The 13,153-nt window shown below is 34.8% G+C and overlaps 1 protein-coding gene across 1 annotated transcript in view; it reads right to left on the bottom strand.

Annotated features, from left to right (window-relative positions):
- The window catches only part of PIK3C2G (phosphatidylinositol-4-phosphate 3-kinase catalytic subunit type 2 gamma), a 410,590-nt gene that overhangs the window by 359,012 nt on the left and 38,425 nt on the right, over positions 1-13,153 (bottom strand). Inside the window, exon 5 of the mRNA XM_061124127.1 lies at positions 13,022-13,136. Coding sequence (XP_060980110.1) covers positions 13,022-13,136 — 115 coding nt within the window. The remainder of the gene's footprint in view (positions 1-13,021; positions 13,137-13,153) is intronic.

Below are 13,153 nucleotides of genomic sequence, written 5' to 3'. Positions count from 1 at the left end.
AACCCCACCCACAGGGAAGAACCTCCACAATAAAGAGGAACCACAAACTTCCAGTATACAGAAAGGCCACCGCAAACACAGCAATCTAAACAAGATGAAAAGGCAGAGGAATATTCATCAGGTAAAGGAATCTGATAAATGCCCACCAAACCAAACAAAAGAAGAGGAGATAGGGAGACTACCTGAAAAAGAATTCAGAATAATGATAGTAAAAATGATCCAAAATCTTGAAAACAAAATGTAGTTACAGATAAATAGTCTGGAGACAAAGATTGAGAAGATGTAAGAAAAGTTTAACAAGGACCTAGAAGAAATGAAAAAGAGTCAATCAATAATGAATAATGCAATAACGGAGACCAAAAACACTCTGGAGGACACCAACAGTAGAATAATGAAGGCAGAAGATAGGATAAGTGAGGTAGAAGACAGAATGGTAGAAATAAATGAAGCAGAGGGGAAAAAGAAAAAAGAATTAAAAGAAATGAGGAAAACCTCAGAGACCTCTGGAACAATGTCAAATGCCCCAACATTCAAATCATAGGAGTCTCAGAAGAAGAAGACAAAAAGAAAGACCTTGAGGAGATAATAGTTGAAAACTTTCCTAAAATGGGGAAGGAAATAGCCACCCAAGTCCAAGAAATTCAGAGAGCCCCAAACAGGATAAACCCAAGGCAAAGCACCCCAAGACACATATTAATCAAATTAACAAAGATCAAACACAAAGAACAAATATTAAAAGCAGCAAGGGGAAAAAAAAAACAAACAACATACAAGGGGATCCTCATAAGGATATCAGTTGATCTTTCAATAGAAACTCTTCAGGCCAGAAGGGAATGGCAGGACATACTTAAAGTGATGAAAGAAAAAAAACCTACAACCCAGATTACTGTACCCAACAAGGATCTCATTCAAATACGAAGGAGAAATCAAAAGCTTTACAGACAAGCAAAAGCTGAGAAAATTCAGTACTACCAAACCAGCTCTTCAACAAATGCTAAAAGATCTTCTCTAGGCAGGAAACACAGAAAAGGTGTATAAACTCGAACCCAAAATAACAATGTAAATGGCAATGGGATCATACTTATCAATAATTACCTTAAATATAAATGGCTTGAATGCCCCAATCAAAAGACAAAGACTGGATGAATGGGTACAAAAACAAGACCCCTATATTTGCTGTCTACAAGCTGCTGCTGCTAAGTCACTTCAGTCATGTCCAACTCTATGTGACCCCATAGACATCAGCCCACCAGGCTCCCCCATCCCTGGGATTCTCCAGGCAAGAACACTGGAGTGGGTTGCCATTTCCTTCTCCAATGCATGAAAGTGGAAAGGGAAAGTGAAGTTGCTCAGTTGTGTCTGACTCTTAGCGACCCCATGGGCCATAGCCTACCAGGCTCCTCCATCCAGGGGATTTTCCAGGCAAGAGTACTGGAGTGGGGTGCCATTGCCTTCTCCAATGCTGTCTACAAGAGACCACCTTAAAACAAGGTACACATACAGACTGAAACTGAAGGGCTGGAAAAAGATATTTCACACAAATGGAGACCAAAAGAAAGCAGGAGTAGCAATACTCATCAGAGTATAAAGGCTGTGAAGAGAGACAAAGAAGGACACCACATAATGACCAAAGGATCAATCCAAGAAAAAGATATAACAATTATAAATTTATATGCACTCAACATAGGAGCACCACAATATATAAGGCAAATGCTAACAAGTATGAAAGAGGAAATTAACAGTAACACAACAATAGTGGGAGATTTTAATACCCCACTTACACCTATGGATAGATGAACTAAACAGAAAATTAGCAAGGAAACACAAACTTTAAATGATATAAGGTACCAGTTAGACCTAATTGATATCTATAGGACATTTCAACCAAAACAATGAATTTCACCTTTTCCTCAAGTGCACGTGGAACCTTCTCCAGGATAGATCAGATCCTGGGCCATAAATCTAGCCTTGATAAATTCAAAAAAGTTGAAATCATTCCAAGCATCTTTTCTGATCACAATACAGTAAGATTAGATGTCAACTACAGGAAAAAAAACTATTAAAAATTCAAACATATGGAGGCTAAACAACACGCTTCTGAATAACCAACAAATCACAGAAGAAATAAAAAAAGAAATAAAAATATGTATAGAAATGAGTGAAAATGAAAACAAAACAAACAACCTATGGGATTCAGTAAAAGCAATGCTAAGGGGAAAGTTCATAGCAATACAAGGTTACCTCAAGAAACATGAGAAAAGTCAAATAACTAACCTAACTCTACACCTAAAGCAACTAGAAAAAGAAGAAATGAAGAAGGGTTAACAGAAAGAAAGAAATCATAAAAATTAGGGCAGAAATAAATGAAAAGGAAACAAAGGAGACCATAGCAAAAATCAACAAAGCTAAAAGCTGGTTCTTTGAGAAGATAAATAAAATAGACAAACCATTAGCCAGACTCATCAAGAAAAAAAGAAGGAAGAACCAAATCAACAAAATTAGAAATGAAAATGGAGAAATCACAACAGACAACACATAAATACAAAAGATCGTAAGAGACTACTATCACCAACTATATGCCAATAAAATGGACAACTTGGAAGAAATGGGCAAATTCTTAGAAAAGTATAACATTCAAAAACTGAACCAGGAAGAAATAGAAAACCTTAACAGATCCATCACAATCACAGAAATTTAAACTATAATAAAAAATCTTCCAGCAAACAAAAGCCCAGGACCAGACGGTTTCACAGCTGAATTCTACCAAAAATTTAGAGAAGGGCTAACACCTAGCCTACTCAAACTCTTCCAGAAAATTTCAGAGGAAGGGAAACTGCCAAACTCATTCTATGAGGCCACCATCACCCTTATACCAACACCAGACAAAGATGCCACAAAAAAAGAAAACTACAGGCCAATATAACTGATGAACATAGATGCAAAAATCCTTAACAAAATGCTAGCAAACAGAATCCAACAACATATTAAAAAGATCATACATTGTCATCAAAGACCAAGTGGGCTTTATCCCAGGGATGCAAGGATTCTTCAATATTCACAAATCAATCAATGTGATACACCATATTAACAAACTGAAAGATAAAACCATATGATTATCTCAATAGATGCAGAAAAAGCCTTTGACAAAATTCAACATCCATTTGTGATTAAAAAAAAAAAAAAAAAAAAAAAACAACCCTCCAGAATGCAGGAATGGAGGGAACATACCTCAACATAATAAAAGTCATATATGATAAACCCACAGCAAACATTATCCTCAATGGTGAAAATTTGAAAGCATTTCCTCTAAAATCAGGAAAAAGACAAGGGTGCCCACTCTCACCACTACAATTCAACATAGTTTTGGAAGTTTTAGCCACAGCAGTCAGAGACGAAAAAGAAATAAAAGGAATCCAGATTGGAAAAGAAGTAAAACTCTCACTGTTTGCAGATGACATGATCCTCTACATGGAAAACCCTAAAGACTTCACCAGAAAATTACTAGAGATAATCAATGAATATAGTAAGTTGCAGGATATAAAATTAACACAAAGATCCCTTGCATTCCTATACACTAACAGTGAGAAAACAGAAAGAGAAATTAAGGAAACAATTCCATTCACCATTGCAACGAAAAGAATAACATGCTTAGGAATAAATCTACCTAAAGAAACAAAAGACCTATATATAGAAAACTATAAAACACTGATAAAATAAATTAAAAATGACACAAATAGACAGAGAAATATACCATGTTCATGGATCAGAAGAATCAATATAGTGAAAAATGAGTGTATGACCCAAAGCAATATCTAGATTCAATGCAATCCCTATCAAGCTATCAATGGCGTTTTTCAGAGAACTAGAAGACATAATTTCACAATTTGTATGGAAATACAAAAACCTCGAATAGACAAAGCAATCTTGAGAAAGAAGAATGGACCTGGAGGAATCAACCTGCCTGACTGCAGGCTATACTGCAAAGCTACAGTCATCAAGACAGTATGGTACTGGCACAAAGACAGAAACATAGATCAATGGAACAAAGTAGAAAGCCCAGAGATAAATCCACACACCTATGGACACCTTATCTTTGACAAAGGAGGCAAGAATATACAATGGAGAAAAGACAATCTCTTCGACAAGTGGTGCTGGGAAAATTGGTCAACCACTTATAAAAGAATGAAACTAGAACACTTTCTAACACCATACACAAAAATGAACTCAAAATGGATTAAAGATCTAAATGTAAGACCAGAAACTATAAAACTCCTAGAGGAAAGCATAGGCAAAACACTCTCTGACATAAATCACAGCAAGATCCTCTATGACGCACCTCCCAGAATATTGGAAATAAAAGCAAAAATAAACAAATGGGACCTAATTAAAATTAAAAGCTTTTGCACAACAAAGGAAACTATAAGCCAGGTGAAAAGACAGCCTTCAGAATGGGAGAAAATAATAGCAAATGAAGCATCTGACAAAGAATTAATCTCAAAAATATACAAACAGCTCAATTCCAGAAAAATAAATGACCCAATAAAAAAATGGGCCAAAGAGACATTTCTCCAAAGAAGACATACAGATGGCTAACAAACACATGAAAAGATGCTCAACATCACTCATTATCAGAGAAATGCAAAGCAAAACCACAATGAGGTACCACCTCACGCTGGTCAGAATAGCTGCTATCCAAAAGTCTACAAGGAATAAATGCTGGAGAAGGTGTGGAGAAAAGGGAACCGTCTTACACTGTTGGTGGGAATGCAAACTAGTACAGCCACTATAGAGAACAGTGTGGAGATTTCTTAAAAAACTGGAAATAGAACTGCTATACAACCCAGCAATCCCACTGCTGGGCATACACACCAAGGAAACCAGAATTGAAAGAGACACATGTACCCCAATGTTCATCACAGTACTGTTTACAATAGCTAGGACATGGAAGTAACCTAAATGTCCATTGACAGATAAATGGATAAGAAAGCTGTGTTACACATACACAATGGAATATTACTCAGCCATTAAAAAGAATACATTTGAATCAGTTCTAATGAGGTGGATGAAACTGGAGCTTATATACAGAGTGAAGTAAGTCAGAAAGAAAAACACCAATACAGTATACTAACGAATATATATGGAATTTAGAAAGATAGTAATGATGACCCTATATGCAAGACAGCAAAAGAGACACAGATGTAAGGAACAGTCTTTCGGACTCTTGTGGGAGAAGGTGAGGGTGGGATGATTCAAGAGAATAGCATTGAATCATGTATATTATTATATGTGAAAGAGATCGCCAGCCCAGGTTTGATGCATGAGACAGGGTGCTCAGGGCTGGTGCACTGGGATGACCCTGAAGAATGGGATGGGAAGGGAGGTGGGAGGGGGGTTCAAGATGGGGAACACATGTACACCCCTGGCTGATTCATGTCAATGTATGGCAAAAATCACTACAGTATTGTAAAGTAATTAGCCTCCAATTAAAATAAATTAATTAATTAAAAATGAATGAATAAAGAAATAATAATCTAAAAAATGTGTACTTTATTTTTCATTGAGTCAAAAGTCTTAGGTTGCTAATATCCCTAGCCTCGAGAGTCCCTTGGACTGCAAGGGGATCCAACCAGTCTATCCTAAAGGAAATCAGTCCTGGGTGTTCATTTGGAAGGACTGAGGTCGAAGCTGAAACTCCAGTACTTTGGCCACCTGATGTGAAGAGCTGACTCATTTGAAAAGATCCTGATTCTGGGAAAGATTGAGGGCAGGAGGAGAAGGGGACAACAGAAGATGAGATGGTTGGATGGTATCCCCAACTCAATGGACATGAATTTGAGTAAACTCTGGAAGTTGGTGATAGACAGGGAGGCCTGGTGTGCTGCGATTCATGGGGTCATAAAGAGTCGGACATGATTGAGTGACTGAACTGAACTGAACTAATATCTTGTAACTTGAAACAAAAACCATGAACCATTAGTGTGAGCATCACTCAGAAATCTGTTAAAAGTGAAGTCACTTCCCTTGACCAAGAAATTCAGAATTTATTTTTAACAACATCCTCAGATAACTCATATACACATTGAAGTTTGAGGACACTTTTAATATATCAATATAAAGGTAAAATTATATGTAATTTGTGTCTATCTTATATATTTACATCCCCTGCCTTTTCAGAATTTTATTACTTTACTTTGGTAAAGACAGATTAGTTCAATAAAATAGTGAGATATGACTCAAGGAGGAAATGTTAAAAAAGTAATAATCACAAAAATACTATTAGTCAAGTTGGGAAAAAATATCCTGACCATTGACATTTAATATTGACCAAAATTTTTAACTGATTTTTGAAAATTTGCTTGGTTCATCAAGTACTTACTTATTATGACTATTTTAACAGACTGATATTCCATCTGGAAGAAACCAAGAAGTTTAAATTTTGAGGATTTGCCTTATTTAATCCAAACCAGATGAGAAACTGTAAAAGTAGCAACTAAATATAATTTGTCACTATCTTCACAAAGCAGATTAAGAAACATAGATCTGATAATTTAAGGGGAGTTTAAAATAAAAAATCTTTTGACCACACCAAAAAAAAAAAAAAAAAAAAATCTTTTGACGTCATTTTACAACAGTAATAGTAGGATTTGGGGGGAAGGAATACATTTTTATTTTTCAGTTTATTATATTATAACAACCATACAATACTTTTAATTTATTTAGAACTGTGTTTAGAGCTCAAAACAATCCATATGTAATGAAAGGACTAGTAGAAGCTTAATAAAATTTTACATTTTGAATTAAAGATTGCTGAAGTATAATCCTACATCTCAGTTTTAAAGTAGAAAAATATATTAAAGACTCAGTTTTTAAAAGGAAAAAAATTGAAATTAAAGGAGGTTAACTCATTTTGCCAAATCAGGGGTGATAGTTACCAAGAGTGGGAAGGATTTGTTTTCATATTATTTATTTGCTTAAACAGACTCAAGATTTCAAAAAGAGAGTTCATTTTTATCTAATCGGAAATTTGGAAATGACAGCTAAAGTCCTCTTTTAGTGATTTTGATTTGCCCTTATTTTAGTCGAAGCATTTCTAAGCATATCCTGATTAGAGAAACTGAAATATTGTGTATATGTCAGAAATTGAGTGTTCTGAAAGTTATGTATCTTCTCCTTGAGTTTGACCAAAATACTCTATGTTGAATTATAAACTCATGTTTAGTGGGTTGTTTACCACTAGCGCTACCTGGGAAGCCACGTATGGTCATTATTCATAATGAGACGTTATTCTGTAAGTTTTGTTTTCAAGTGGACCTTTATCATGAAAGGAAGCTTTGTAATTGAGTGGGAAGACAGGACTTCAAAGTCAGATAGACCTGTGCCATCCTGACTTTGCTGCTTATGATTTTATGAACTTCAGGGAGTCAGTTAATTTCTTTTAGCCTCATTTCCCCATGTTAAAATGGGAATAATCATGCTTTTCTTATATGGGAACAAAAAGTATTACATGTGAAAATTTTATTAATTGCTCATAAGAGGCTTTTAAAAATATTCATTTATTTGTTTTAGATTTCTGGCTCTGTTGGGCCTTTTTTTGGTTGTGTGGGCTTTTCTCTAGTTATGGAGAGCAGGGGGCTACTGTCTAGTTGTGGTGCACAGACTTTCCATTATGGTGGCTTCTCTTGTTGTGGAGCATGGACTCTAGAATGCATGATTTCCAGCAGTTGGGCTCGTGGGCTCAGCAATTATGGCTCATGGGCTCTAGAGCACAGGCTAAGTAGTTGTGTCACATGGACTTAGTTGCTCCATGGTGTGTGGGATCTTCCTTGACCAGGGATAGAACCCCATGTCTCCTGCATTGAGAGCAGATTCTTTACCTAACTGAGCCACAAGGGAAGACCCATTAGAGGCGTTTATAAGTAGATTTTCTTCTTGTTTTTATTGTTATAATTATTCTCATTTTGATGCAACTTCCTTAAGCATCCCTGCTTTAATCAGAGATTCAGTTTTTCAAATGCATAGTTATCTTTCTGGCTTTTTTTTTTTTTTTTTCATTTAATATTCATTTGAGCTCCTGTTGGTCTTTCTGGAAAGGGAAGTTTCTCTTTCAAGGCATTGCTCACCTTTTCTCTGTCTTGTTTTTTATGTGTATGATTTTTTTTTTTTAGTTGAAGGATAATTACAATATTGTATTGGTTTCTGCCATACATTGACATGGATCAGCCATAGGTATATTCATCTGTCTTCTTGATCTGTTCCCATGTTCTCACAACACCTTACAACTGATACATTCTCTGCCTTCAGTGTTTCCCTCTTCATTGCTTCTTTCCCTTCATCTTATGAATATTTTCAATATCTCTCTTATCCACATTCCCCAAATCTCCAGACTGGTTCTCCTCAGCATCTAAACCCCCATTTTCCTGTAGGTTTTTATCACCACACATTACTTCTGAGAGAGTGGTCTGCTTGAGTTTCTTTTTAACACCTTCCTTTCTCCTTAGATCATTGCAATCTTGCTTTTTTCTGCTCCATTTTATGAAACCTGTTCTTATTTGAATCAACTAATTTCTTAATTGCTAAACTTAATGATTATTTATCAATCCTCATCTAATTTATTTCCAGTATGATGCTGTATTTACTTCGTAATTCAAATTTCTCTTTCCTTTTATGAAAGGCAAGTTTTCTAAAGTATTATACAATTTAAATTGCTTTTTTTTCCAATTTCCTTTTCTGCTCCTCTTCCTTCTTTCATCTTTTGCATATTAATGTTCTCAAGATCCTTTCTTTTGTTGCTTTCCTTACACAGTTGCATGTATCTCTAAAATTTCCATTTCCTGTTAGTGCCAATGATTCCTTAATCCATGCCAGATTTCCCTAAATCTGAGCTGTTTTCTCAATATCAGATGCCCCTTGGCACTCACATACTCAGTAAGTTTCTAACTTGATTAATTATTTTATACCCTACAGAATGTCACTCACCACCTGGCTCTACAAGGATTGAGTCACTAGCCACTGTAGTCTCTGACCTCCACACCCTGAAAGTTCAGGGAAGAGATAGGAAGGAGGCATTCTGTGCTCTAAGAAAACTGGCAGAACTGGCTTTCAGATAGTTAAGATATTTTCAGGAGAAATTTTATGAACCCAATTTCTTGCATCTTCCCATACTTAGGTATATACTGAAGTCTTAAAGATACATCTCTGCTTCTTGAATAGCAATAGTCTTCCACCAAGATGTGTGTTCGATTGCATGTATCCCTTCTCCAAGATCACGTATAAACTAATCTCATCTTAACTCTTCAGAGCAGTTCCTCCAAGCTAGCTGAGAGGCTGCCTGTTGGCTACAGTCTTCAGTGCCTGTGTGCATGCTCAGTCATTCAGTCATGTCTGACTCTTTGTGACTCCATGGACTGTAACCCACCATGGAATTTTCCAGGCAAGAATACTGGACTGGGTTGCTATTCACTTCTCCAGGGGCTCTTCCTGACCCAGGGATCGAATCCATGTCTCCTGCTTGGCAAGCAGATTCTTAACCACTGCACCACCTGGGAAGCCCATAGCCCCCCCTCCCCCAAATACTGTAACTCACAGCTCTCACATTGTGTGTTTGTATTTCAATCATCACACATTTACTTGCCAAGTTCCATTAATTTCACCGTTTTAATACCCTAGGGATTTAATACTTCCTACTTAGCCCCACTGCTACTACTATAGGTTAAACTCTGTCATCTTTCATATGTTCTTCTAACTCCAGTTTCCAACCCTCGTTTAAGCATATGTTATTATTCATACGATCACTTAAATACTTCTCCCAGCCTCCAGAATAATTTGTTTCCTTAATCTCCTGATAGCAAAAAAGACATGCTTATTGTTGAGGTTTCGTAAGTAAAAAAAGAATAAATATTATCTTTATTGTAGTTCTTTTTCAAGGAATAGCTACTCTAGCATTTTAGTGTATAAGATCTCATTTACCGTATAGGATTACATTTTCATATGTAGGATTTCTATCTATTTTCCAAATAGTAGTAAACTTATTTTAACTAATATTAATATATTAAAATATGGTAATATATTGAAAATATGGTCAATATATTGAAAATATATCTTTTCACCCTTAAAAGGTATGATATGTATGTATGTTAGTCACACAGTTGTGTATGATTCTTTGCGACCCCCATGAACTGTAGCTCGCCAGGCTCCTCTGTGCATGGAATTCTCCAGTCAAGAATACTGGAGTGGATTGCCATTCCCTTTTCCAAGGGATCGTCCCAACCCAGGGATTGAACCTGGGTGTCCCACATTGTGAACAGATGCTTTACCATCTGAGCCATCAGGGACATACATGTTTTCATATCAAGATTTATGATACTGTATTTTCTATTAATTTGTAAATTAATATAATGAAATTATATAATAAAACTGTATATAATAAAATTATTTTATCACTGTTGTTGAATACTGATGGAGATTTAGTTTTTTTATTACTATTAGAAATTATTCTATGGTGAATGTAGTATTTTGTAAGTCTTTTTTGTATGATTGTTTCTTTAGAAATATTTGTAGAAGCAGAATTGCTGGAACACATATATGTTTTTGACACATTTCTATAGATGTCTGACACATTTTTGACAAAATTTCCTTTAGAGCATGCTCTGTTTAAATTCCCAGCAGCTTTTTGGATTTTGTCCATTTTTCCCACTGAATTTCATCATAATAAATATTTTAACAACTTGTAAGCCAAAGATGGCATCTCATTGTTTTAACTGCATGTTTGTCCTTAAACACTTTAAATACTTTCTTGTTCACTGAATTTCCAGTCACATTCTTAGCTTTTTTTTTAATCTTAATAATTACTTCTTTAAAAATTTATGCACATTTTATATATTCCAAAGCTGTTATCATTTTGTCATACAGTACTGATTTCTTTCCTCAGTATCTACCCTTTAAATACAAATTAATCATTGACTTTCTTTTGCACCATTTCCTTATTCTTGCTGTTAATCCACGTCTCTTTTTGACCTGCAGGTAGTTGGTATATACAAAAACTAATAGTGCCCTCACAAAAAGACTTAGTAATAACTAATTACATAGTTTTATGAATTCCTTAGTCAAGGAAGAAGGCAACGATTATATTTTAAGTCATGTTTGTATCTCAATGATAAACCAAATCACTTGCACACCTGTGTGCCCAGTAGGTGTTGAACTGGAGTACTGTAATTCCGGCACACCTATCCTGTAGACCCCTGAAAAACTGCAAATATTTTCTACCCCATGCTCCAGCATGAAGAACCATTAGCCATTTTCTGGGTCTTATTCAAGAGCTTTTTTAATGTTGTTTTATAGTTAAGAGCACAGAGTGGACATGACTGAAGTGACTTAGCAGCGGTAGCATAGTTAAGAGCCAAGGTTATGCAGGTAGCCAATCCTGAGTTTGAGTTCAGGCTTGACCCTACCAACTTCCTACTTGTGTAACCTTGATGAAAGTCTCAGATTGCCCATCTGTAAAATGGATCATTATGGTATCTATCTCTTTGATATGTTATGAGACAGATGTTTACCCAATTTGAGACAGGGGCATAATTAGCACTTGATAAATGATGACTATTAATATTATCATTACAATCAAAATTAGTTAAGAACTTCAGATGAATTGTCATACTGTAACTGTTAGAGTTTGAATTATTACTTATTGCATCATTAACTTATTACATGTTACCTGTGTTCCCTCTACAGAGAAATAAGAGCAGATATCCAAGTCTTTAAGGATCTATTTTTAAGATAAATTATGTCGGAATACATGAAAAAAATTTGAATGAAATACATATTCCTTTAGCTATTAGAAAGATTAGTAATGAATATTCTGCTTATTAAAGTAGTCATATCAGTCCTCATAGGCTATTATTCTTAAATAGTAAGCAAATTCCAGATATATACATATCCTTCAATTTTCATTAGATAATAACTAACTCTAATTAACCTACACTAATACTTGGCCACTTTCCTATCTTAATCAACCCAGGTAAATGAATTTTAATAAAATAATATAAAAACATTAAAAAATCTATTATGTTTATATTAACAAGAAAGAAAGAATAAAATGATTTTGTTGTAACTGGGAACAAAGAAAGGAGAATAATCAGTCTTAAAAATCATTCGCAGTTAATATTGCACAATAAAGGAAAATCACCCACAAGATACTTTCAAGCATATTCATGGTGGAATAGCAATGACATGTGACAATGGGTGTCTCAAAAGAAATACATTTTTACTTCCCATAAGACTATTTTCAATCTTTAGGTACTGATGGAAACACAATGAGGAAATATAAATACCAGGAGAGAAATAACATGATAGCAGGAGAGAAATATTAGTACTTCCTTTCTTAAGTCTGTGTTATATTTTCAAAGTTTGTCTTTAGGGAATTTTAGGACAATAGTTATTGTGGTACATTAAGAAGAGTTAAGTTTTTTTTTTCTATCAAATAAGTATATACATAAGAATAGACTTCTCTAATTATTTTACTGAGCTCCCTGAATAAAGAACTGAAGAAAGTATTTTAAAACTTAGTTTTTTATGAAAATATTATAATTGTCATACTCATACACTCTGTGATTTTGAAATGTATTTAAACAACATGCTAATATTGTTCTGAGTCAAAAAATTTACTTATTGCAAAATAACTTATTGTTTAAATTGTGATCAATCCTACTAAGCTTTGTCACAAGTAAGATAACTTGAGTTCCCCAAGATTTTCTTGATTTCAGAACTGAAAGTCCCATGTCTGGGGAGCAGCCTCAGTCTGAACAGACTGAGATAGTTGGTCACCCTAGTTACAGGTCACTTAAATACACAAAATACAAAATCAAACCAAGAATAAGACTGTTAGTATGACACAAAATTTTAAATTCACCTTAAAGTGAGCAAAACTGATTATGAATAGAGTATTTTCACAGTCTGATTAAAAGCAAAGAAATGCTGCTTAATATAGATTAACAATGATCAAAATTTACCTTAATAAGATACTTACTTTTGTAAAAATTCTTCATGGCCACATATACTTAAAAGATGATCTCTGGGGAGTAACTGGTCATTTGTGCAAAAATGTGGAATTTCTGCAATTAGGTCTTTGACAAGATAATTAGCTAAAAATAAGATTGAA

The sequence above is a fragment of the Dama dama genome, chromosome 22 (assembly GCF_033118175.1).
Source record: "Dama dama isolate Ldn47 chromosome 22, ASM3311817v1, whole genome shotgun sequence".
NCBI classification, from domain to species: Eukaryota; Metazoa; Chordata; class Mammalia; order Artiodactyla; family Cervidae; genus Dama; species Dama dama.
The sequence above is the reverse complement of the archived record's forward strand: the minus strand, read 5'-3'. Positions and strand labels throughout refer to the sequence as shown.